The following is a 26,081-nucleotide window of genomic DNA, read 5'->3' on the forward strand; positions in this document are numbered from 1 at the left end:
TAATGTTGTTTTATTGTAAAACATTTACAGATATGCAGCTCTTCTTTCTTGTATATTGAACATCCATCAAATCTATTAGTTCAAGCCCTGCACCTGGTTCACCTCTTACTCCTCACAAGGCTGCATTGTAATTTGAAATGCAACCCTGATTTTGGTACTTATAGAAGATATAAGTCTTCTTTAAAATATAAATACAAGGTTATAAAAGAAACAGCAAAATCCTTCATCTCCAGAAAGTGAGGTTTTAAAAACTAATTTAAGATGAAGCCAAACCGAGGAAGCCTCCCTTGCAGGCAGGGACTGGGCACTGGATCTGTACTTATGTCTCAGCTCACCTCTTAATGAACAACTCTACAACCCACTGCTTTCCCATATATTAATTTATTATAGTTGTGTTAGGCAACACTTAAGTAATGGAGAGTAACTAACCTCTGCCCCAGTTAAGATTGGAGCAAACCTTCTATTATAAGCATGGATTCTAGTTTCCTGTGATTAAACCCCTCCCTCCCCCCAAATTCTCCAATTAGAAACTCCCACAAAAATCAATGTTTCCCACAATTAAAATGAAATCTGACAGAGGGAGCCCTGCTGGCTGGGGCTGTTAGCCCAAGTCCTTCCAGACTTTCTGTAAAAGCACAAATTCTGTGTTTTTTCTTTGGCAAACAGAAACAGATTTCTAGGATCCTGATTATAAAATAGATTTTGACACCCCCCTTACATTTGCTAGGCAGAAACCTTTCTGCCTGAAATTTCACAGGCATGAATTTAATCCAGCATAAAATTTTTCTGGAGCATTTGAATGAAATTTCACAAGGCTTTTTGGAACAGTGGGGTGTAAGAGGGTTCCAGACAGGTAAGTTTGCAGTATTACCAACCTCAAGTGTTCTAAAAGCATGAGTTGTCTTGCCAAAAATCATGAGATTTTACAAAACAATAAAATTTAAGTTCTTTTTATTTGTCTTCTGGTTTTTGCACCTTTATGGGTCATGTTTTGTAGCTTTGCTTTGCGACCATGAAGGCTAGAAACTTTTTAAAATGCAAGCTGAGATTCTCATATAATCATTTAGTACTGGGTACTGGATTTTGACATATATCAGATGTCGACAGAATGATGAGGCAAAATCATGGAAGTCAACAACATCAGCTGGTTCCAATTTAACAGGACAGCTTGGAGCCATAAGTGTGTAGAGGGTGCTCTAAAAAGTGAGGCAATTTCTCTCTCACTTTTTAGATATTTTTTTAATTAATTTTTTTAAACAGCTTACCTCAACACAGTTTGGTACAGAAACTTCACATTTGGTTAATTGTCTTTTAGTACTGATGCCATTAATTAAATGTGTAGGTATTAGGGAGGAGAAATTATTAAATTATTAAAGGTAGTTTCAGAGTAGTTAGGGTACTGCAGTGTTTTGCACTCCCCAATCGAGAGGACTAATGTATACTTACTTACCAAAGAACATAATCACTGCATATATTGCCTGCCTGCCTACATGCTTCATGAGCTGCCAGCTACAATGCACACTTCATAATGTACGTATGGCTCCTTGTGGATGTTATGAAGTCTGTATATCGCTGATGCCCAATGTAGACTTCTATAAACTATGTATTGTCCTGTGGTGAACTTTCTAAACTCTGCCTGGGAGTGGCAGGCAGGGAATTTAAAGTAGGGAAGAGGCAATATGGAAGTGAGAGAGTGAGGGAGCCAAGGGGCTGGTTCGGTGTCCAGTGGGAGGAAGTGGCCTGGGCGAGATGGGGAAGAGCAGGGTCTTGCGAACTGTGCTAGAACCCCTATGCATCTTGCAAATTCCATGCAGTCTTCTGTCACTAAACAGTTCTAAAACATTTATTCAAAATGTAAAGAAGCATGAGGCAAAAAATTTTTTTTCCTATGGTTCAGGTTGGGAAAAAATCTAAGGAAAGACCATTTTAAGTCTCTCCAAAACAAAAAACTGTTCAAAGTTTGGAAATTAAACTAAAATTCCAGTAAATAAAATAAAATGGGGTGAGTACAGTTATGTTTATCTGAAGTCAGTCAACCAAGAAATGTATCTTAGTGATGTGTTTCCAGAGGCTCTTTAGTCCTTTCCCCCCCCCCCCCAAGGGGAACTTTAATTTCAAATTTCTGAACTTACCATATTTTTTGTTTCTAGATAAAACTCCAACTGTTTCTTAATATTTTTTTCTGAGAAGAGCGAGGATTTCTTTCTTTCTTTCTTTCTTTCTTTCTTTCTTTTTTTTAACCTTAATTCTAGGAAGCCAAAGTTTTCCCCTTGGAATAATAACAATATTTTGCACATCTATAGTGCCTTTCATCCAAGGGTCCTAAAGTGCTTTACATGAATAATTCTTAGCATTCTTTAGCCTTTAGATGGTGAAAGCACTTAAATATAAATAAATACACACAACTCTCCCAAGAGGTGGGTATTATAATCCCCGTTTTATAGATAAGGGAACGGAGCAGAAAGGTTGTCTTTTAGGATTGCCAACAATCCCTTATAACAAGATGTCCCTTATTTTTTCATTTTTGTACAACTAGATCAGGAGCTGCTGAGTGTTGAAAAAGCAGCAAGAAATACCTCTGGTGAATGTCAGTGAGCAGGCCCTCTCGGAGGTCCAGAGAGGCCCGGGCCACTTCCAGCTTTTGAGGCCCCTAGCCATAATAAAAATAAAAAATGATGACACATGAAAACAAAATAAGGCACCAAAAGAAAGTGTGAGGCATACTTTGAATATTTCTTTATTTAACAAATGCTTTTCTAGTCTTTTTCTGCGCAAATGCACTAATTATTGAGGAAAAATCTAGCTTTCGTGCAATGTCACAGTTGATATTAAGCACGGTGAGCCCATTCAAACGCTCTTGTCCCATAGTTGAACAGTGATAGTTCTTTACCTGCTTCAACACATTGAAGGTGCATTCACCTGAAGCCACTGATACAGACAAACTGACAAAAATACGCAATGCAATTGTGATATATTAGGAAGCACCCCACAGAGTCCAAGTTTGAGTATTTCTTGAAGCAATTCCTTTGAGGTCCCCTTTGAGCTTGAGGCCCAGGCTAAAAGACTCTTCTGGGCCCCCACTCTGATTGGCCCTGTCAGTGAGTACCTTGTAGTAGTAGTATTATTAATGATGATGATTGGGTGGGGTGGTGAGAAAACAATTCCTTATATTTGAACTACAATGTTGGCAACCCTATGTCTTACTCAAGAGTCAGTGTTAGAGCTAGGATCATCACTGAACATTTATATTGCCTAAAAGCCTAAAGCAGGCCACGTTGTTCTGGGCACTGTACAAACATAAATAACAGATCCTGCCCTAAACTGTTTACAGTTTAAAAGACAAGACAAGATATAAAAGTTGGATGAGACAAGTAAGTGGGGTAAGTTGAGGAAGATACAATCAGAAATAATCATATGATGTGTGCAACTTGCAGCCAGACAATAACAGAAGTCATTCAAGGCCTCCCAGCTTCCAAGCCCTTGTTCACTCCAGTCCTCTAGCAACCCTGTGGCAGAGCAGGAACTATACAGCTATGTTAGAGAGCTTATTTCTTCACTCTCCCACTTCCCTGGTCCTTCTGGCATGAACAGAGAGCAACAATACCCGAAGTCTGAAGGTGTAAACAATTTGATGTTTATTGGGGTGAACTTCCAGCAAGCTTAAATCCAAGTTCCTTTTTCCTTATTTTCAAATCCCAACTTACTTCCTGTTTGCCCCTAATTTATATAGTAATAGTTTTAGCTATACCTTAACCAGTCATTCTACTGAAACTTACCTAACCAATCCTAACATATTGTAACATGATTAGCTAACCAATTATATCCCCCACCTTAATTAGATTACACCCAGCAAAATTAATTATACAGTAGACAGAAACAATCACAGAACCAGACAGAGACCATGCCAATAAACAATAGCAAAGTGGGAATTATAATGACAAAACGATACAGAAGTGAGGATTTCACAACTATAAAGACATAAGGGTTTCCCAGCTGTGTCTATTGATAAGTGAGTTCTTACCAGACAGAAAACTATCAACCTAAATTTCCTTTTACATCTTCTAGGCTCTTCCCTTTCTGTGGAGGTGATAGATCAGATCACCTTCCTAACAGCCCCATATTGACTAGTTTGGAATGTGAGGATGGGACCGGTCGCTTCCTAGCTTATGGCTGCCTCTGCTGCTTAGCCAAAGGCCTTAGCCTAAGAACAGGGCCTCAGACTGTCACAGTGAGAAAAGGCCCTTACACAGATTCTTTCTTGTATACCTCTATTATTAGCTAAGTGATAAGAATACACCTAAATTCTTAGCGTATAGGCCTTTACAGACAGGCCTGAATATCTATATCCTAACAGCCTAATCTCCTCAGTCTCTGCTCTAGCTAGGACTCAAATTGTTCTCAGAGATGCAAGATCAGGCACTCAAACACAAAACCATCCTTCCTCTTAACAATAAAGCTACTGAAATTGAAATTATTTCGCCTACGGTCTGAGCAGTCACTTTGCTTGAATAGAAAAGGGAGGACTTGTGGCACCTTGGAGACTAACAAATGTATTTGAGCAGAAGCTTTCCTGAGCTACAGCTCACTTTATGGGCTGCATTCAGGGGGAAATCTGGGCGGCGTCCGGAAATTCGGAAATCCACAAAAGGGGCGGGGCCGCAGGGGGCGGGGGCGGGGGTCACGTGATTCCTTTCCTGCGGCTCGTTGGGGGCTGGCGTTGGGTCGCGCGCCCACCGTTCGCAGTCCCGGAGCAGCTCGCGCCAGCTTCAGCTGCTCGCGCGCCCTCTGTCTCTATGGCGACCCACGGCGGGGCGGCGGCCGGGAGGCCCTACGAGCTGGTGGTGTTCGGGGCCTCGGGCTTCACGGGCCACTTCGTGGCGGAGGAGGTGGCGCGGGTGGCGGCCGGGGATGAACTGCGGGGCTCGCTGCGCTGGGCCGTGGCCGGCAGGAGCCGGGACAAGCTGGAGGGGGTGTTGGACAAGGCGGCTGAGAGGTTGGGTAAGGGAAGGGAAGAGGAGGGCGGAGGCCTGACGGGGGCTAAACAAACGGGGGACCCCGGCTTTTCACTTCTCCCCCGTAATGCTCCCCCCCAGCCCTGCCCGGCCCCCCCTTCCCCTGGGGTGATAGTATCACCCTCCCTGCCCGTGGCCCTGTCTGGCCCTCCCCCATGGCCCTGTGGTGATAGCAGTACCTGCTCCCCCCCCATAGCCCTGCCCCCCCACCCTTCCCGTGTGGTGACAGCAGTACCCGCCCCCTCCCCCATAGCCCTGCCCAGCCCCCCCCTTTCCCCTATGGTGATAGTATCACCCTCCCCGCCCGTGGCCTTGTCTGGCACTCCCCCATGGCCATGTCCGGCCCCCCCTTCCCCCTGTGGTGATAGCAGTACCTGCTCCCCCCCATAGCCCTGCCTGGTACTCCTCCGCCCATAGCCCTGCCCCCCCACCCTTCCCCTGTGGTGACAGCAGTACCCGCCCCCTCCCCCATAGCCCTGCCCAGCCCACCCCCTTCCCCCTGTGGTGATAGTGTCATCCTCCCTGCCTGTGGCTCTGCCTGGCCCTTTCCCCCCCCTCTACTCCCCCCGCCCCGCCATGGCCGTGTCCAGGCCCCCCCTTCCTCCTGTGGTGATAGTATCACCCTCCCCACCATGGCTCTGCCTGGCCCCTCTCCCCCCCCCCCCGCCATGGTCCTGTCCAGCCCCCCCCTTCCCCCTGTGGTGATAGCAGCACCCGCCCCCTTGGCCCTGCCTGGTTCCCCCCCCCCCCCCCCCCCCCGGGCCCAGTGGTCCTACCTGGGCCTCTCCCTTCCCCCACCACCCTGGCGGGTCACCCCGACCCCTGTGGTGATAGCAGCACCCCCTGCCTGGCCTCTCCCTACATGGCCCTGCCCAGGCAGCCCTTCTCTCTGTGGTGATATCAGCATCGCGCCCCCTCTCCCTCATGGGCCTGCTGGGTCACCCCTTCTGTCTGTGGTTGTAGCAAAATCCCCCATGGCCCTGCGTGGGTTCCCCCTTTCTCCTGTGGTGATATCAGTATCCCCCCTTATGGCCCTGCCCAGTCACCCCTTCCCCTGTGGTGATATCAGCACACACAGCCCACATGGCCCTGCCTGGTCCCCTTCCCCCTGTGGTGGTAGCAGTTCCCTCCGCATGGCCTGGCCCCTACCCAACCTCCCCCCCCCTTCCCCTTGTGGGCATAGCAGTAATTCCCTACAGGGATGGCAATGTCACTTCCCCAATGGCTCCTCATTTCCCTCTCCCCCCATGCAGATACCAGTGTCCCATGCCCCTCTCCACTGGTGGCTGGGGCCTCAAGAGCTCTTTTTCCTGTTTCAATCTCCTTTAACTCCTAACACTTTGGATGGAAGGGGCATCTGGGCACAAATGTTGGGGGAGCCCTCCTTCAAGCTCCTGTGGATGGAGTGGGGATCTGGGAGATTGGTCGCCACAGGCTGCTGAGCAGTCAGTAAGATTTGGGCAGCCCTGCTGGAATGGGGTGGCCTTGTCGTCTGTGTTTGGGGCCTTTGGGAGCAACTGTGATAGCAATTATTATTATTTGTAATAATAGTCATAGTCTACTGGCCCCATTAATCAGGCCAAGATCCCTTGTAACTGTTGTGAGGTTACACAGGGTGTTGCTGGTGTTTACCTCTGACACCACTGGGGTTTAATCTTCCTCTGCCCCACAAAATGGAGGGAGAAGTCCTAGTTTGTTAATGTGCTGGAAAAGCGTCCCGTTTCCTTCCTATCCTTGTTTCTATTCATACCATAAATAAGAATGGTAGTTAAAAGAAAGAGCTAGTAAATTTGATGAGGATAGTAACCTGATAGTACCAGGCTCCTCTTGTAACACTCTTCTTTCGATTCTCAGGAAAACCAGAGCTAAAGTCAGAAGTTGGCATAATACTCTGTGATGTCAGTGACCCATCCTCCCTTGCTGATATGGCTAAACAGGCAGCTGTTGTTCTCAACTGTGTAGGCCCAGTAAGTATCAGTCTTCTAAGTATCAGAAACAAAATGGACAAACAAGCAATTCATATGCTGTTACAGACAAAAGGCGTTGGTATACTGTAAACATGTAATAACTGAGTATGCTGCCTTTTAAAGTCAAAACATGAGCTGCGAAACTCTAAAAATTAAATATAGTTTCTGGAATAAATAAATATTAATGAGATTGTGCTGCTGCTTCGGACAGTAAATTTGGAATGGCTGCTTATTGCACGTGAAGTATTGCACCATAGTTGCATGTGTTTTGTTTAGAAAATAAAACCAGTAAAGACAATTTTATCTACTTTAGTATTAATGCAAAACAATAATAAAACAAATTTAGATTTATCATGTGCTCTACTCCTCCATTCTACGCGTCTTGGCAACACCTATCTTCCAGCTCTTGCCCTTTGATCTACTGTGGATGAGTTGGCAGAGGGAATTCTGCACCTGAAAATTTAAAGGGATACTAGCAACTATCAGACAACTATAATAGCTAAACATTTTTCAGACAGTAGTAACCACACCGATGTCTACAGCTGAAAGATTAAAGAAAACAGTTTTTCTGTTTTGACAGCACTTCAGGTGTGTATTGACTTTGAATGTTTCCCCAGTGTAATTAATTTTCCTTGTTTATTGCTGTGTGAGACTCACACAGCAATAGAAGAGAGAACATTTTAATTGAAATATGTAATATAAATCCATAAAAACTGGCTGAGGAATCTGAAATAGATGTAGTGCCTGAAAGTACTTTGAAGTGTTTGTCTTTTAGATAACCAATTAAATTTCATGTTGATGGTTTCCCTTTAAATTCCTCCAAAGAATGAGTTCAAGAATTTTAGGTCAGCATAGGGCAAACTCTGTTACATTTTGTTGACATATCCTAACAAATGGTAATGCCTAGCCTACTGTGATGATTTAGCAAATCTGTCTGTAAAATTGTTTTATTGCACATTTGCCAAGTAAGATAAATAGCTTCCTTTTCTGTTTATAGTACAGGTTTTTTGGAGAGCCAGTAGTGAAAGCTTGTGTTGATAATGGCACAAGTTGTGTTGACATCAGTGGAGAACCTCAGGTATGTGGCATGAACAAACGAATGAATTACCGCTTGAAAACATCAGATGAATAATTTAGTAAAGACCGTTTTATTGAATATATTTGGGTCACATCTTTAGTTCTCACTGATATTCCTGAACAGGAAAAATATTTTCCAGTCTCTAAGCTGTGATTTTAAATATGTTCTTAGTTTCTCTTTCTTACTCTTAGTCAAGAGTCATTAGAAACAGTGTGGGACTGAAAATCAGGAACTCATGAATTTTAAATCTCAGCCTTGAATGTGATGTCATCTGGGGGTTTCAACTCTTGCATTATTTTCCAAATCATAAAATAGGAATATTAAACACTTGTTTTCCTACTTCACAGGGGTGTTGTAAGGATTAGTTCATGTGTATAAAATGCTTTGAGTACATATAGAAGTGCTGATTAATAATACTGAGTACAACTTTCAAAAGTGCTCAAGTGATTTAGGAGGCTAAATTCTACTTTAGAAATGATTTTAGCTAAATCATTTGGGAAATCTTGAAAATTCAAAATTAGTAAAATGTCATATCTTCTGGTAGGTCCCTTAGACATAGATTGTAACTTTTCTATAAGATGGGTTAATGGTCTATGCTACACATGTGAAATACCTAATCTTGCTGGAGATTAAGGTTAAAATCTTGGTAGAGTTGACTCATGGAATTGTTTTAGAAGAGATCTTTAAAATGGAATTCCTTTCTGCTGTGTGTGTGTGCATTAAACATTCCATGTGCACTATTTTTAAGAGTAGGTATTTGGTCTGATGATCTTGATTAAAATGCTCCCTCCCTCCCAAATTGAGCAATGTAATATGTACCTAAAAGATGCCAGCTTCTGCATTTCAGTGACTCGGTATATGAATATAGTCTTCCAGAACTTGGAGATGATAAAGATGCTATTAATGTGAAATATGGCTGATCAGATGTGGATAGATCAGAGGATAGATAAATAAATAGTAAAGGTGATTCTTTTCTGTCTTGTTCTGCTCCCTTAAAATAAATTATAGTTTGTACAGTTCTGTCTTACCAGAGTAATGATGCTTTAAAAAATAAAATCAAGTGAGATTTTAGGCCGCAATTCAACAGAACATTTAGGAATGTTCTTAAAGTTAAGCACATGAGTAGTCCCATTTACTTCAGCAGGACTACTCCTGTGCTTACAGTTAAACACATGATTAAATATTTTGCTGGTTTGGGGCTTAAAATCTCACTTGAAAAAATCCCTAGCTGTCATGGTAGTTTAGGACTGGAATAAATTGCCTAGGGAGGTTGTAGAATCTCTGTCATTGGAGATTTTTAAGAGCAGGTTGGACAAACACCTGTCAGGGATGGTCTGATAATACTTAGTCCTGCCTTGAGTTCAGGAGACCTCTCAAGGCCTCTTCCAGTCTGATGGTTCTATAATTCAAAATGATAAAATGTTCTGTTGGTTAGTGATATTAGCTCTTAATGGCTCATAATTTTCTTTGTGGTATTTGTGTAAAGGAAAATGAGGAAAGCATAATTATGCAGAATTAGTCACTGGCCTTAGGGGGTGGCCAGAATGTAACACTGTGTCTTCCACAGGAAAGAGAACAAACATAACTTTCACTGAAAGACCGGATTTAAAATATTTCATTACTGTGAAGTTAAGTGTTTCTGTGTGAGTGGCTTTTCAGTTGAGCTGTTCGTTTTCAATGTCCAAGATACATGTCTTGATTGTCTTATACTTTACACAAAGATGCTGTGAATATGTTATGACTAAAGAACATTGAATACTGTAAATAGATACGTGTGGACTACTGCTATACTGTTACCACCAGGTGGGACTTGTGTTATAAGACAATATGTGTATGATGTGGAGTTTTATGAATAAATAGGCTTGTAAGTGAGACCTCTACCACACTTTATTTTATTTAGAATATAAACCGTACTTCTTTGAGTGATGGTCTCTATATGTATTCCAAATGTGGATGCGCATGTGTGCCGGAGCTGGAGGTTTTTCAGCAGCACTGTCTGTTGACCTGCACGTGGTGATGTAAGGCTCCTTTCTAAATGAACCCAAAAAGGAGGAGGTTCTCTCTGTGTTATGGTTAAAGTTAGAATTTAGTTAATTTAGCATGTTTCCTTGAAGTTCAGATTACACCACAGTCCAGGATTATTTGTCTTAAAATGTTTGTATTTAATATTTTTCAGTTTCTGGAAGGAATGTATCTGAAATATAATGATAAAGCTGCAGAAAAGGGGGTATATGTCGTTGGAAGCAGTGGCTTTGACTCTGTTCCAGCAGATATGGGAGTCTTATACACCAGAGACAATTTGAAAGGTGATTTATCTAAGTGTGACCTTTATCTTGATAGTTATGTTGGGCTGAGATTCACAATCCTTGATCCTGGCTTGTTTGTCATGTGTTTATTGCTAAGGCTCAGATTTTGTCACAGATATTTTTAGTAAAAATCACGGACAGGTCATGGGCAATAAACAAAAATTCACTGAAGCTTCTGACCTGTGCTTGATTTGTACTAAAAATATCCCTGACAAAATGGGGAGGGAGGAAGGTCCAGCACCCACAGTGGCTGGGAGCTCTTATTCTCTTGTGCCCCCACAGCCTCTGGGCAGCTGCAGGGGGGTCTCCCCCTCGCCACCCACAGGGGCTGGGAATCCGGAGTCCCCTTGTTGCCTGACTGTTAGGAGCTGCTGCGGGCCTGCCAGCAGCGGATGAGAGCTGTGGGGTTGCCTGCTGACCATTCCAGCCCCAGGGCAGAAAATGTCACGGAGGTCTCTGGAAGTCACAAATTCCGTGAAATAATCGTAACCTTTTTTTATTGCTTATGAGAGAGATAGCAGTAGATGTTGGAACCATCATATACTCTTTCTGTCAGTGTTCGACTGTCACTATTTTGTCTTTAAGAAGGACAAATGTGTAGAAGCTAGGCTGAAATGACTAAAGTCATTTCAGCTGTAAGTTGACCCCACTCTCAGTTATGGATTCTGTGTCCAGCAGAATTGCATTTAGTATACTGAATATCTTTCATTGTGACCTTCCTTTAAAGTGTCAACACAATTACTTAAGTGGCCCCACACTAATTATCTTGAAAATATATGCGCACATATCTACTGTCATAATTGCTATTAGCTAAAAGGATTTTCCTTAACATCTTAGTATACTAATTTTCACTTTAATAAAAATGAATCTGTATTTAGCAGTTTGATTAGCGAGAAAAATGAGTGTACTAATATATGGGGGTTTTTCTTGACATTTGTTCTTCCTCTTTTCTCTTTCTGATGTTGTTTAATGGTCTTGGGGTCTGTTTGGGCAATACCAAGGACCTTGGGGATGGGGGAGGAATATGTTTCTGACAGGGTACTGATATTGCCCATACAGCTCAAAATACTTTATAATATTAGTAAGAGTCAATCAGGTGGGGATACTTTTTTATAAATTTTTAAAAGGTGGTATCTTGGCTTTAAGATATAGCAGACAGTAAACTAGGTTTGGGAGAGAAAATTTGTTTTGCTGTTCATTACAGAAAATTGAACTACTTAGCAAAATGTAAAATATATACAATAAGTGCAGTGGAACAAGTTGATTTATAGCATGGCACTCAAAAGGGCTACCAAATTTTGTGACTTCATTTCTAAGTTTCAATAGCCTACATAATGCTTAATGTCAAAACAAAGGCGAAAAATGCTTTGGGCCTTGATGTTGTCTTTTCCCTTTTTTTAATTACTGAGCTGTCCTTTCTTTATATAAAACAAGGATGGGAGCTACTGAGTGAGGATAATACCATACTCTCTCATAAAAGCACTTCGCCTGTGGTACTCAATGTGAGTAAAATAACCTTGGCTCACAATCTTACTAGTTTATTTTCCTTGGAGATAAAGTACTTCAATACTGGAGTCTTACTTTACTCTTCCTTCTCTGCTAGTGATATGAGTCCTCTGACAATCTGGATGTGTCCCTCGGTGGGTGAACTACTGTATGACTGCATATGCTATGAGCTACCTTTTTTTTTATACACTTTTTCCCCCATTAAAGGTACCCTAACTGCAGTTGAAAGTTTCCTGACTGTGAAATCTGGACCTGAGGTTAGTTTGTTTATATTGTCTTCTGAAATTGCATACTTATTAGCCACAAGAATACATAATATGAAAATTACGAAGTTTGTGAGACAGCAGCTAACCAAATAAATATTTTTTACCCATAATCAAAATATCATATCCTTTGCAGCAGCTTTGCAAAACTGCCATGAAGCTACATCGGACCATGGAACAAGCTAGATGCCAGCCCTTTGTGGTAGTGATGAAAAATAATTTTATTGGTCTTGATGTGACTGAGAACTAGTCTTTTGATAAAAAACATTTATCATAGCAATGCTCATTTGTAAAGAGTTGGCAGGGAAAACATGTGCAAAATACATTAGAACATAACCTGAGCTGCTGTCAGCAGTGCCAGTGCCGATATTTTTTTTTAATGCAGCTGGTCGTGCACGTAGACATAGTATGAGAAATGTTAAAAGTAGTAATAAGGAAAGAGTTTCCCCAGGCTGGATTAAACATTAGGTCAGGATTTTAGATAATGGAATAGTTAGTTTCATGGTATTTCACTAGGGTTACAGTATCCATGATGGAACCTGGAAGTCAGCTATTCATGGCCTTGCAGATCAAGACAATTTGAGGAAGCTTCGAAAACAGATAGGACACAAACCTCTCCCAATCATTGGTGCAAAACTAAAAAGAAGGTAGGAGAAACTTTTAAGACCAGAACTTTGTTTTGTTTTAATCTTTCCCCTAAAGCTTTATAATTATATTATATTTTAATATAAATTTCTAAAAGAAGGAATGTTTCCTGTCTGGTAAAATTGGAGGAATAACTTGTTTAAATAAAGGCTTAATGTATCTGATATTTCAATATAAGGTACAAGGAGGGGAAAATGCATCAAAATTGATTGGTTTTTTTTGTAACATCACCTGTACTGAAAGCTTTATTAGAGAAACTGTTAGGAGTACCTTTTGATCCTAGATTTACCAACTTAATCACATTTCAAAAGCTATTACTGCTATGGAAGGACAAAAAGGACAAAAACAGGGAGTAAGTCAAATTCATCCCTTGGTAATGCAATTGACTTTGGTTTGTGGTAGGGATAAATTTGGCTCAGGTTTTTGGATTATTTATTACTTAAACCCAAAGGAAAGAGAGAGTATGGGGTAAGAATGCTTAAGGAAAATGCTCTATTTTTGTCCAAGTTCTTACAATTGTAAGTCAGTTTTACAACTTACTAAGTTTTGAAAAGAATAGCAATACAAGTGACATTACTGAAAGTGATGGAAAATATTAATGAATGTTTCTTTTGCCTTCAGAGGACTAGTGTTTTACAGTCAGGAATTCAAAGAGTACTCCATTCCATTCATGGGATCAGACGTCTCTGTTGTAAAACGAACTCAACGGTATTTGCACACAGATTTGCAAGAAACACCTGTAAGTTTGCTTTTATGTTTATAAAATCAGTGTTCTGTTGTGTTCTTTGTAGCGCTTTCAGTGGCATGAAGCATCTCTTCAAATCAACTATCTTCAGACTAGACTGGCTACAGATTTAGGGTTGCTAGAGAAGGGACAAACACATTGTCTTTTCTCTTACTAAGCTTCAGTCAAAGATCTTGTGGGAGCCTCATTTGCTCCTGGAATCTCAGCTGGCTGTGGTGTCCTAGTTTTTTGTTTTGTTTTTTTTGTTTTTTACCCTTTCCCACCCTGCAGTCTGTGCTTTGCTAGCAGGGTACCATCTTTCAGGTGTGGACCTAATGCCATTTCTTCATGAATCTTGTCAACTGTAGGCCAAACTACTTAACATGCTCTTTGCAGCTTGTCATCTTAGTGTTGTGAGCCATGTTGTACAGTACATAAAACAAGAACTCCGTACGCTGCAATGGCCTCCTCTTTGCTTTTGAGCGCAGATTAAGTTACAGTTAACCTATAAATCCCTATAGGGTCTGTACCGTGGCTATCTAAGAATGCTTCTCTTTATATATCTTCCATACAGATGAGATAGAGATGAACAAGTTCTTAAACTCAAACTTTGTGGGAAGGGTTTTCTCATTAGAAGTTCTTGACCCTGGAACTCGCCTCTCTTGTCAGTTCATTAGAGTAGGTGTTTGCTCACCTTGGAAAGTAGGGTAAAGTTAATCTTCTACTTCAGGTTTTTGCTGGAGGAAGGCTGAGGAGTGTTTCACTTATAACCCAACTGCTTCACCCAGTTTTACAATATTGTTTATGCTCTTTAGAGAAGTACTGGAGCAACTTTAAGTTTATTTCTGTTGTTTTTTGGACAGAGTCAAGTGTTGGACCTATATATAGTTAATAATTTTCATTCTAATTATGAAGTAATTTATGCCCAGAGGTTTAGGCAGTTAGCCCATATTACAAACATAAAATGTAACAAATTTTGACTCTAGCTCATTCCATGTGATTCTGCACCATTTTAAACATCTGTTAAGATTAGATACTGATCCATATTATGCATAGATCTTTATTATTTTAACATTACTTACAGCATTAAACACTCCTAAAAATAGCCTCTTTTCTAGTTTAACATCTTATAATGGTTTCCTCTGTGCATTAAGGAATACTGTCATTTCATTCCCTACTCCCTGCCCACAAAACTGTCAGGTCTGTGTAGCGTAGCAAGTAGATTGTGATCAGGGGGTAATGCCACTCTTGATCTGCACCTGGTGTTTTTATTGATGTCTGTGGGATTTGGGTGTGCAGATTGAGGGCAGCATTAAGGTGAGAAATGCTCTATGTTCACAGTGCGTGGGTGCTGAGCTTTTACACATTTTCGCAACAGGAGATGAGTACCAGCAGTCTCTTGAATCATTTAAAACAAAGTTAGTTTTGCTTGTGTTGAGGCAAAAAAAGATGGGAAATGTAGTTTTAAAGGAGGAAGAAAAGTAATGTGTGTCTGGCTTAAGATCTGTTCTGTGCTGTTCTGTTTATCGTATCCCCTCTCTACAGCTTGCGCCACAAAATTATGGTTATTCTCCCCTTATTTTTTCTACTCACTGTGAATACTGAAAATGCAGCATTAGTCAGAGATGGTCGGAACTGAGTGTATGCGTATATCAGAAATGTTACAGCAGCACAACTGCAGCATTTCTAGTGTAGATACTTTGTACGGCGATGGAATGGGTCCTTCTGTTGCTGTACTAAATCCACGTCTCTGAGAAGCAGTAGTTAGATCAATGGAAACATCTCTTCTGTTGACCTAGCAGTGCCTATACCAAGGCTTAGGGAAGCTTCACTATGTTGCATAACGTGTGAAATTTTTCACAGCCTTGGGTGATGTACAGTACTTAAGTGACCTAACTTTGTAGTGTAGGCCAATCCGAAAAGTTGTTTGAAGGTTCTTCAGAATTTTTATGCTGTGGAATATCTTTCGACATCAGCACAGTGGAATAGTTTTTTTTGACTTAGATAAGAGCTGAGAGGCGAGTAATTATTATGTAAATCTTTTACTGAAAAATTATCATTTTGTGTTCCGTTAGGTGCAGTATGCAGCTTATGCAACAGTGGGTGGTATTGCATCTGTTATTAAGCTGATGTTTGCTGGCCTTTTATTTTTTCTTCTTGTGAAGTTTAGCTTTGGAAGAAATCTCCTGACAAAAGTAAGTATTGTTTTTCATTTTTTAACATTTCAGACATGCTGGCCAGTTGCTTTTTCTAATTTAGTTTTGGGTTTTCTTCTGCAGTACCCAGAATTTTTCTCTAGTGGACATTTTACAAAGAAAGGACCAACACAAAAGCAGGTAATTTAATTTTTTCATCCCCAGTTATACAGCATTTTGGTGTTTGCTTTTATTATGCAAATTACAGAGCAAGAGTCTAGAGTCTGCCACTTAGGGGTTTGTCTACACTGCAATAAAAAACCCATGGTAGAGACTTCCAGGACATGGCTACACTTGCAGATGTAGAGCGCTGTGAATTAAACCAGCCCTCAGAGAGCTCAGTAGGGAAAGTGCTGCAGTGTGTTCACACTATCAGATTCAAGTGCACTGGCGTGGCCACATTGGCAGCTCTTGCAGTGCCACAGAGAGCAGTGCATTGTGGAAGCTATACTAGGATGCAAGTGGCTGCAACGTGCTTTTCAAATGGGGCGGGGTGTGTGTGTGTTGTGTGTATGGGGGGGAGAGTGGGTTTTTGGGGGGCTGAGAGCATGTCAGCATGCTGTCTTGTAAGTTCAGACAGCAGCACACCCCCCCCCCCACGCACACACGTGCGCGCCTGTCTCTCTCTCACACTCACAGCAAGCAATATTCCACAGTAGTGGTTGCTTTGTCCTAGAGCAGATAAGCATGCCGGCTGTCGGAAACGGTGCTTTGAAAGGGCATATCCACATTCCTGCAGCCAATTCCAAAACAATGACAAGAGTGGCCACTTGACTTAAGGGGATTATGGGATGTTTTCAGAGGCCGATCGCAGTACAGTAATGCAACACTTCATTCACACTGACGCTGGGGTGTTTCAGCCAAGGCGCAGCAAGCGTTACGCTTCTCGTGGAGGTGGATTACCAGCAGCGCTCCAGCTGCAGAGTCCAGGCGCTCGAAGTGCCTTGCCAGTGTGGACGGGTCATGAGTTAGGGTCTGAGGCTGCTTTAATGCAGTCTAACTTGCAAGTGTAGCCAAGCCCTCAGTGCCTGAGTTAACTGACTTGAGCTCTTGGGGCTAAAAATTGCAATGTAGGCATTCGGGCTGGAGCCTAGGCTCTTAAATCCTTCAAGGAAGGTTTTAGAGCCCAAATATCTACACTTGCTATTTTTAACCCACAGCCCAAGTTAGTTAATCTGAGCTGAGAGACTAGAAAAGTTGTTGGTGTAATATATATTGTTATGAAAAGGTATGAAAGATGAAGTATGCTTTCTAGATACAAATTGTTGTATTACATAAAGAAATGGCTACTCTGTAAATGAATGCACTTCTTGTTTTCTGCATTGCAGATAGATGGATCATCCTTTACAATGACATTTTTTGGTGAGGGATACTGTGAGGGCCAAGATCCACAACAGGGCAAACCAAATGTAAAAATCTGCACTCAAGTGAAAGGACCAGGTAAAGAAGCCAGAATGCTTTATTATGGCTATCTTAAAAATCCAAGGTCAGCTGTTTGTCATGTACCCCTCTTCTACTGACCATTATTTTTAGCATTGTAAAGAGTATTTGACTAAAGCTGGAAGCCATTGTATAGTTGCCAGCTGTTCTAAAGAGGCAGTGATGTTGGAAGGAAATCTGCTTGCGGGTGTTACGTAAGCAAGAAGTTAAACTGGAGAAATGAAACCACCAGATGTAAATAACACTACTACAATTAAAAAAATTAGCTTACTACCTTAACTTACGGAGGACTTCCATTTCATATAGCAACCTGGAATTTCAACACTAATTGCATCTCATTCTATGGTTATTCCAAGGCTCAACACAGCCATTGCTACTAACAAGCTACTTTTCCATGATTTTTTGGGAAGAGTGCCTGTGTACTGTTCGCAAAAAGAAAAGGAGTACTTGTGGCACCCTAGAGACTAACCCATTTATTTGAGCATAAGCTTTCTGGTCCACCTTGATTATCATACACATTGTAAGGAGAGTGGTCACTTTAGATAAGCTATTACCAGCAGGAGAGTGGGGTGGGAGGAGGTATTTTTTCATGCTTTGTGTGTATATAAAAAGATCTTCTACGCTTTCTACAGTATGCATCCGATGAAGTGAGCTGTAGTTCATGAAAGCTTATGCTCAAATAAATTGGTTAGTCTCTAAGGTGCCACAAGTACTCCTTTTCTTTTTGCGAATACAGACTAACACAGCTGTTACTCTGAAACCTGTGTACTGTTGTTAATTTTGATGGAATATAATGGGCACAAAGAGTTAAAGTTGTTATATGACCCTGTCACTGTCTAATGTTAAACAAGGGTTTGGTATAGAGAGACCTTAACCTGCTTAGCATCATAGCAAACACATCATTTAGAAATATTTTTAATCCTTTATTAAAGGTATAGATAAGAAGGAAAAAAACAGTTAAGGCTTTTATTTTAGGAACATGCCTTGCTCCCTTTCCCTCTAGCTCAAATTTTTTAAAGAAGGACTCCCCATCCCCCTTTGACAGTGTTTAGGTAGTAATAACTGTCTTTGGGGTGGGGGAAGTTAGTTGGGCTGTTGCTGTTCTTAAATCCAATCCCATTTCCTAAAAACAAAACACACACACACAAAAAAGAACAGCAAAAATAGAAAATACAGCTTCTCTCTAGTGTTGACTCACTTCCATTCTCACTACTGGAAAAGTACTATTGCACATGGTCTTATCGGCCACTCTAGGACCTGGCAAACTTGTACAGGTTTTAACTGCCTCTTGGTTACAATCTTACAGCAGTGCTGCAAAATATAGTCTATACCAGACTCTTATTAAGACAGAAGGAAAAAGAAGACAGACAGACAAGAGAAGACATGTGAAGGGAAAGGAAAAAGGTACACATGGTGTTTGTAAAAGAAAAAGTCTTTTATCCCAGGTGGTAGATGGATTGAGGAAGCAGGAGGAGGTGATGTTATCTGGGTCCCTCTCTGGAGCGGGAAGACGAAGGCCTAGTTGTGTGTTATGGCAGATCCTGGTGTCCCATGAGACAGTGGGGGTGGAAGCCATGATGGCAAGTCTCTCTGCAGCTCTTGTTGTCAGACAGCTGCTTCTTGATTTCTCCTTCCCCCTCCAAAAAAGGCGTGATGGGTGGAATAACCCATCCCCATATATTGTCCACTAGTTAGGCCTACTTCCAGAACAATACATTTTGATTTTCAGTCCCACCCTTCTGATGTTCACCAGGCATGATATTAACGCTATCCTTGAGTTATATCAGTAGGCCTTTCTGTTTTTATTAATTCAGTCTGTCTCCTTTAGGCATCTTTTCCCATCAATATATGTTGTTTATGGCTTATTGTGACATTTTATGAACTTTTACTCATATGTCACAGATGAGCTCACCATTAAAGTATATCTGTAGGCCTAATTACACCTCTACCCTGATACAATGCAGTCCTTGGGATGCAAATAATCTGACCGTGTTATATTGAACTTGCTTTCCCTCCCCCCTTGTTCCCTGATCGCCCCCTCCAGAGACCCCTGTCCCTAATCACCCCCAGAATCCCAACCCCCCTGGTCCCTGTCTCCTGACTGCTCTGACCCCATCCACACTCCTCGCCCCATGACAGGCACTCACCGGCAGCGGCGGGAAGCGGAGCAACATGGCCCCAGCCCGCTCCACTCCTCCACCTCCCAGCTGCAGTGCTCCACTTACTGCTGCTGGTGAGTGCGGGGAGGTTGGGGAAAGGACATCCCCCGTACTCACCTGCGGCGGGAAGTGGAGTGATGCAGCCCCAGCCTGCTCCGCTTTCCTTGCCCGGCCTTAGCTGTGTCGCTGTGGGGGAGGTTGGGGAAAGGTCCTGCACTCATCTGGGGCGGGAAGCAGAGCGCTGTGGCTGGGAGTGGGAGGAGTGGAGCGGGCTGGGGCTGGGCTGCTCTGCTTCTGTGGCTGCTGGTGAGTGCGGGGGGGATTCCCTTCCCCCAAGCCCTGTCCCCAGAGCGACACAGCTGGGTGAGGGAAGCGGAGTGGGCTGCTCCTGGCCCGCCCGCTAATCCCCTGGGCCACTTGGGACTGCAGGACCCCCAAAAGTGCCCCCCCACAGCTGCCTCCCAGACCTAGGGAGGGGGGAGGAACCCCTGACTGCCCCCCAAGACCCTCTGCCCCTTATTCAACCCCTTGGCCCTGGCCCAGCACCCTTAACATGCCGCTCAGAGCAGCATGTTGGAGCTTTACTGTGTTTTATGCGAACCCACGTTATATCGGGTCGTGTTGTATTGAGGTAGAGGTGTATTACAACAGTACTACTTATGTAAATTGATTCAGTTTCTGATATTCCACCTAGGAAGTGAGAGACTAAGCAGCTAAAAGTGATGTGAAGAGAGAGTACTTCTGTGATTGTTACAAATTGGCCTCATGCCTTACTGTATAGTCATCAGTCTATAGAAATTGGACCCAACTGCTGGGTCCCATGTACTTCAAAGTTGACTGCGGTTGACAGTAAGGGACTCTAGTGCTCACTCCTAGGTACAGAGATTTTGTCTGATGCCCTTACTTGGGATGTGGGATCTAACTGCCCTAGACTCTGAAACCAGTGCCTCAGAACTCCCAGCTGGCCTATGGTCACTCTGGGCTTCTAGTTTAATTTATTTTGGGACAACTTGGGAGGAAAGCAAGGAACACAGGTAACTTCTTTGCAGCTGAGAGTTACAAATCTTTGAAAAGAACAAAGTCCTGAGATGTACCTTCCCTGAGTCTCATCTCACCTTTTCTGTGTGTGTGTTGTCATCTCTTTCCTGCAAGTCCTTACTGCATGTCATAAATATAAAAGGAAGGGTAACCACTTTTCTGTATACAGTGCTATAAAATCCCTCCTGACCAGAAGCAAAACCCTTTCACCTGTAAAGGGTTAAGAAGCTAAGGTAACCTAGCTGGCACCTGACCCAAATGACCAATGAGAGGACAAGATACTTTCAAATCTGGGGGGCGGGGGACAGAGGGAGAACAAAGGGTTTGTCTGTCTGTGTGATGCTTTTGCTGGGAACAGATCAGGAAGGCAGCCTCAGAACTTCTGTTAAGTTAGTAAGTAATCTAGCTAAAAATGTGTTAGATTTCCTTTTGTTTAATGGCTGGTAAAATAAGCTGTGCTGGATGGAACGTATATTCCTGTTTTTGTGTCTTTTTGTAACTTAAGGTTTTGCCTAGAGGGATTCTCTATGTTTTGAATATGATTATCCTGTAAGGTATTTCCCATCCTGATTTCATAGAGGTGATTCTTTTACCTTTTCTTTAATTAAAATTCTTCTTTTAAGAACCTGATTGATTTTTCATTGTTCTTAAGATCCAATGGTTTGGGTCTCTGTTCACCTGTACAAATTGGTAAGGATTCTTATCAAGCCTTCCCCAGGAAAGGGGTTTTAGGGCTTGGGGGGATATTTTGGGGGAAGACGTCTCTAAGTTGGCTCTTTCCCTGTTCTTTGTTTAAAACGCTTGATGGTGGCAGCATACGGTTCAAGGACAAGGCAAAGTTTGTTCCTTGGGAAAGTTTTAACCTAAGCTTAGGGGGTTTTTCATACAGGTCCCCACATCTGTACCCTATAGTTCAGAGTGGGGAAGGAACCTTGACATTGCACATGGAAGGGCCTCACCACTGCCTCTTAAATATGGTCTGTGTGCCTTGTGCTCATCCTAGGAAGCTCCAGATCTACCAGTCATGCTGCTTCTCTACACAGGAGCCTGCAAGAAGGAGACTTTTAGTCCACAGGGATGGGCCCATAGTCAAGACCATCAAAATCAGTCGCCTAGATTTCAGTCTTAATGATAGGGTAAAGTTGTAGGCCTAATTATTACAAGAGTAATTGTGAGCTCAACTGTAAAATGTACATGAAAGCCCATAAGTAAGTGTAAAAATAATTTACAGTAATAAATGTTGAAAGGAAAAGTTGCAAAAGGGAGACAGATGGAATTAGTACAAACAAAAAGGTCTACAGGTATAACTCAAGGTCTGTGTTAAGATCAGGCCTGATAAACAAGAACTATGGAACCAGAAATCAGTGAACCAGAATTAGTATCAGAAACTAGGCCTAATTGGTGGACAAAATAATGAGGATGGGCTATTCTACTCACTGTTCCCTTTGTGGGTCTTTAAAGACAGCTTGGCTAAGAGCAAGCCTCACCATGTAGCTGCCACCTCCCACAGTCTCCTGGGATGTGAGGGATGTACTGGTCAGAGAAAGGGACCCAGATGACACCACCCCCTCTACAGCTCCAGCTGAATCCCAAACACTGAGGAAATAGGACCTGACTTCAACAGCAGCATCAGTCTCTAAACTAACTTTTTCTCCTGCAAAAAGTCAGTTATTACCATCTGTCTGCCAAACAAGGGTTTTTCCTTTAAATATTCTCTCAACTGGAAAAGGAACATGAACTGTTGTTAAAATGAAAGCCTTACTTAATACTTTACAATTCAAATGCTTTAACTGTTTCCTTCATCTTTAATAAAAGGTTTAAAATTATGTTTAATGCTGTTTTTCCCCCATGGTACTAAACAAGCTGAGGTCTCTTGCTACTAAACTCTGATCCATGTTTAAAACTGTTTAATGTTGAACAGTGACTGCGTTGTGTTAGCACCTTGGGCTCTATATTTCATCTAATTATATACATCAGTCTTCAACAAGCTGTCACACACCTTACTGGTGCTCAACAGATCGATATCTACTCCATTATCACATTTTTTGCAGATGCTGGCTATGTTGCTACGGCAGTAGCAATGGTTCAGGCAGGTGTAGCGCTGCTAAAGGATGCAAGTTCTCTTCCTAAACAGTGAGTCTTTATTTTCCTATGTACTGTATGTGTGCATTCAGACAGGGGCTCTTTTTAACCCCCTAGTTCTCTGTGCATTTAAAATGGAGCTGGAAAACGAATATCCAGGAAACACACAGTATGCTCCTTGTGTATAGAGTTATCCAATTTTTTTCTACAGAGATTGATGTGAGCTGTGTCTTCACAAAATCAACCACCTTATTAAGTTCTGGAAAAACCCCAAGCCAAGCAAAGCTTTCTATAACTCAGTGCATAATTATTTGTAATAACCAATCCTCACAATTTTAAATCACTTTAATTCTGATAACTGCATAAAATATTATCAGCTAAATTATTTGTCTTGTCTTCTGTAATTAGAAATGTGGACAACTAGCTTTTTAATTTTTAATTAGTCTTCCCCCTCCTACCTTGGGGCTCCTTCTCTGGCTGGCACAAAGGAGGTGTAGTAGAAGAAAAGCTACTGCTGCATCCAGGGCAGAAGCATAATTACAATTAATTTTTGGTTATTTGGGCCATTGAGATTTTAAATATTTATTTATATAGCTATCAAAATAAATCACTTCTATACAAAAAAGTTACCTTTTGAAGTGCTTCAGGGCTGGCCATGCTGGTAGAGCTCTGTGTGAGAGCGTGCAGGAGATAACTTGTCAGTGATCCCTGCCTTCATGGATGGATTAGCATCAAGGGTCCTGGGGCAGCAAGAAGCAGAGGGAATCGCTGAAGAACTACTACTGGGTCCAGGACCCTGATGCAGCAGCATTTCCCTGCCTCCTGTTGCTTTGAGACCCCTCTCTGCTATAGAGACAGTCCATCCATGAAGGCAGGGGTAAGGGCAGGTTTGTGTCCTTAGACCAGGGGTTGGCAACCTTTCAGAAGTGGTGTGCCAAGTCTTCATTTATTCACTCTAATTTCAGGTTTTGCGGGCCAGTAATAGTCTAATATATAACTAAACTATTGTTGTATGGAAAGTAAATAAGGTTTTTAAAATGTTTAAGAAGTGTGAGTGCCACTGAAAATCAGCTCACAGGCTGCCTCTGGCATGAGTGCCATAGGTTGCCTTGGCTGTAAAATCCCCAAAATGAGCTTGCATCATCACAAGAGCTCCTGTTCCAGGCACCAAAATCCTGAGACTCTCAATTAATTCACAAGCATAAGCAATACTGTAGTTAAGACAAATGGTTGTATCTTTGGTAGTCAGGGGATAATTGATAATTAAGTACTCAAATTAGATACATTTGACCTATTTTGTAATTCATTTAACAGAGGTGGCGTATATACTCCAGGAGCTGCTTTCTCTAAAACAAAACTGATTGATCGGCTGAACAAACATGGCATTGAGTTCTCTGTTATTAGCAAGTCAGAAGCCTGAAGTTTCAAAATTAATTCCAAGGAAAACTACACTTGCATGAACTAACATACTAAGAGCTTATTCAGATTTAAAACCGAATAAAAACATTTACAAATCAGTTGTATTGTTGCTAACAATGGTATAAAAAAGGATTGTAGCATTTTGTGTAGTGAACCAGCTGATGTAAAGAGATTAATACTCCTAAACTATGTGGTTAGAGAAATTACTGCTTCAGCATCTATTTAGATGTCAAAAATTAATCCTGTATAAATATGAGCTGAAAGAGGTTAATGGGATGCATGTGTGTTTTAGGGCTGATCATTTTAATAGGTATTGGTAAATCAGGGGCAGTAGTTGGAGAGCTTTCAGCTAGCATAATGGTAGGTTCTAGTTATCTGTCAGTCAAGGGATTTAAGAAATAACTCCATTTACCACTGAAGGGCCTGGATAACAAGTGCCTTAGCTAATCAAGCCATTATTTATGACTGTTTAGGGGAAGGGATCACTTATTTGTGCTGTGGTCATTTTGTATGATTTGGTACTTATAAAAACAAGACTGGCCTCAACTTCTTGTAATTCTCCATAACTTGCTGTAATGGGCTTAACTCCTAGAAATAGGGAGCTAGACTTCCCTAGTGTAAACTGAAAAACAAGAACACATTAGGAGTAGATGGAGTAATTAAGATAAAGACAGTTGTTAATGCAGGTTAAACAAGGCTAACAAATTAACTTAATGTTATGTGAGTGCAGAAGCTATGAGGATAGGCGCTTCATAGTATAAATCTTATTCATGTGATTCTAGAGATGTGGAAGGAAATACTTTTGTAACTTGAGTTTTGAAGATTTAGTATGACAAGCAAGCAGCTTTGGTCTGTCTTTGTGTATAGTACAATATGTGACCTACAGCAGTGAAAATTACCACATTCTAAAATTGAAGTCTTTGTACAAATTATCTGGGTAATTAAACAAGAAAGCTGAGCTGCTTGGTCTTCCACCAAGTATAGATTAAGCTAAGCCTAACTCTTTATGCTTTAAGGTTGTGGTTTAGCTATCCACCTACAAATGGCAGACTGCAAAGTTAATAAGTAATTAAGTCACTATTGCTTAAGAACTGCTTATGCTATGCTTTCTCTCTTCTTTTTAACTATAAGAGCAACATCATTTTTCAATCTGCATATGCTAGATTCAAGCTGCTCCCCAAAATCCTTCAACATGTGTGATTGTCTCTCTGTAAAAAGACGTAGCATCTGAAGGTTATCTTCTTCCTGCAAAAGACCAATAAAATGAATGAGTACATATTGGACTCAGTGTGCATGCTATTTTATATATCTTTTCCTCATGGATGTCTTAGAGTGGCATGGTGGTGATTAAGGCAATAACTAAAAAATAGCAGGTAATAGTTAAAACACCACTAAATTCTCTCTAAAGCAGAAAGGATGGGACAAATCACAGTTAAATTGAAAGCTAGAGATGGATTCATAGTAGCAGTGGTGTTGCCTGTTGAACAAAAATAGCACACAGAGTTGGGAAAGGTAAGTAGGAGAGCAGAACAGGTCCTCAAGCTAGAATCAGCAGCAGTGAGTGGTGTTGAAGCTATGCAATGCTTTTCATCTCTCCAGGGATCTCCAGATTGCACTACTTTCACACCTCCTCCCCCAAATAAAGATCAGTTTACGCACACAAATTAATAGCAGTGATGTAGAGCAAGTGCATTTCTACTAGTTCTTTATCGCCAAAATAGGCTCCTGACAAATACATTTAATATCAAAACACTGTACGAACCTGTTTCTACAAGAAATAGAAAAAAAACCTCACACATTTGGTCAAAATAGGTACAGACTTGTATGTATATTTTCCTTTGGTACCCTGTCACACTGGTACTAATGACCTAACAACTTCTATGCACTGCATTTTGAAAACAAATGACTTGTACTATGCCTGTTTTCCCCTAATCATACATTTTTATTCTATGAGCAGAAAAGATTAAATGACTCCTTTTTACAGTGTCTGTTCCTACAGAACAAACTCTAAAATGGAGAAGTGATCATTTTGCTTTATTATAATGCCAACCCCACTACCAAAGGCTCCTGTACATGGATATAGGAATAGTTTTCCATATAGCAATACACATTTAATTCCTATTATACAAAATGCCTACTTCTGAACTCTCCTGTTCAGACTGCAAAACATCTTTGTATCCTAGTCTGCATGGGTCCTCAGCATTTGAGCAACTATCATTTAAAAAACAAAATGAAATTACTGCTCCT

General features: G+C 41.5%; 2 protein-coding genes across 2 annotated transcripts in view; one reads left to right on the forward strand and one right to left on the reverse strand.

Moving 5' to 3' along the window:
* The first annotated feature begins 4,707 nt into the window (after positions 1-4,707).
* Positions 4,708-25,110, forward strand: SCCPDH (saccharopine dehydrogenase (putative)). Its single transcript, XM_048843665.2, has 12 exons — positions 4,708-4,998; positions 6,867-6,979; positions 7,977-8,057; positions 10,234-10,363; positions 12,077-12,126; positions 12,649-12,779; positions 13,399-13,516; positions 15,577-15,696; positions 15,781-15,837; positions 17,025-17,136; positions 22,385-22,466; positions 23,730-25,110. The coding sequence occupies exons 1-12, from the start codon at positions 4,794-4,796 to the stop codon at positions 23,833-23,835; spliced, it is 1,305 nt and encodes a 434-aa protein (XP_048699622.1). The 5' UTR covers positions 4,708-4,793; the 3' UTR covers positions 23,836-25,110.
* LOC125634868 (kinesin-like protein KIF28) overlaps positions 24,904-26,081 on the reverse strand; it is a 57,739-nt gene continuing 56,561 nt past the window's right edge. Inside the window, exon 23 of the mRNA XM_048846208.2 lies at positions 24,904-25,079. Within this exon, the coding sequence (XP_048702165.1) occupies positions 24,930-25,079 (150 nt within the window). The 3' untranslated portion in view covers positions 24,904-24,929. The remainder of the gene's footprint in view (positions 25,080-26,081) is intronic.

This window comes from Caretta caretta, chromosome 3, assembly GCF_965140235.1.
Source record: "Caretta caretta isolate rCarCar2 chromosome 3, rCarCar1.hap1, whole genome shotgun sequence".
Lineage (NCBI taxonomy): Eukaryota > Metazoa > Chordata > Testudines > Cheloniidae > Caretta > Caretta caretta.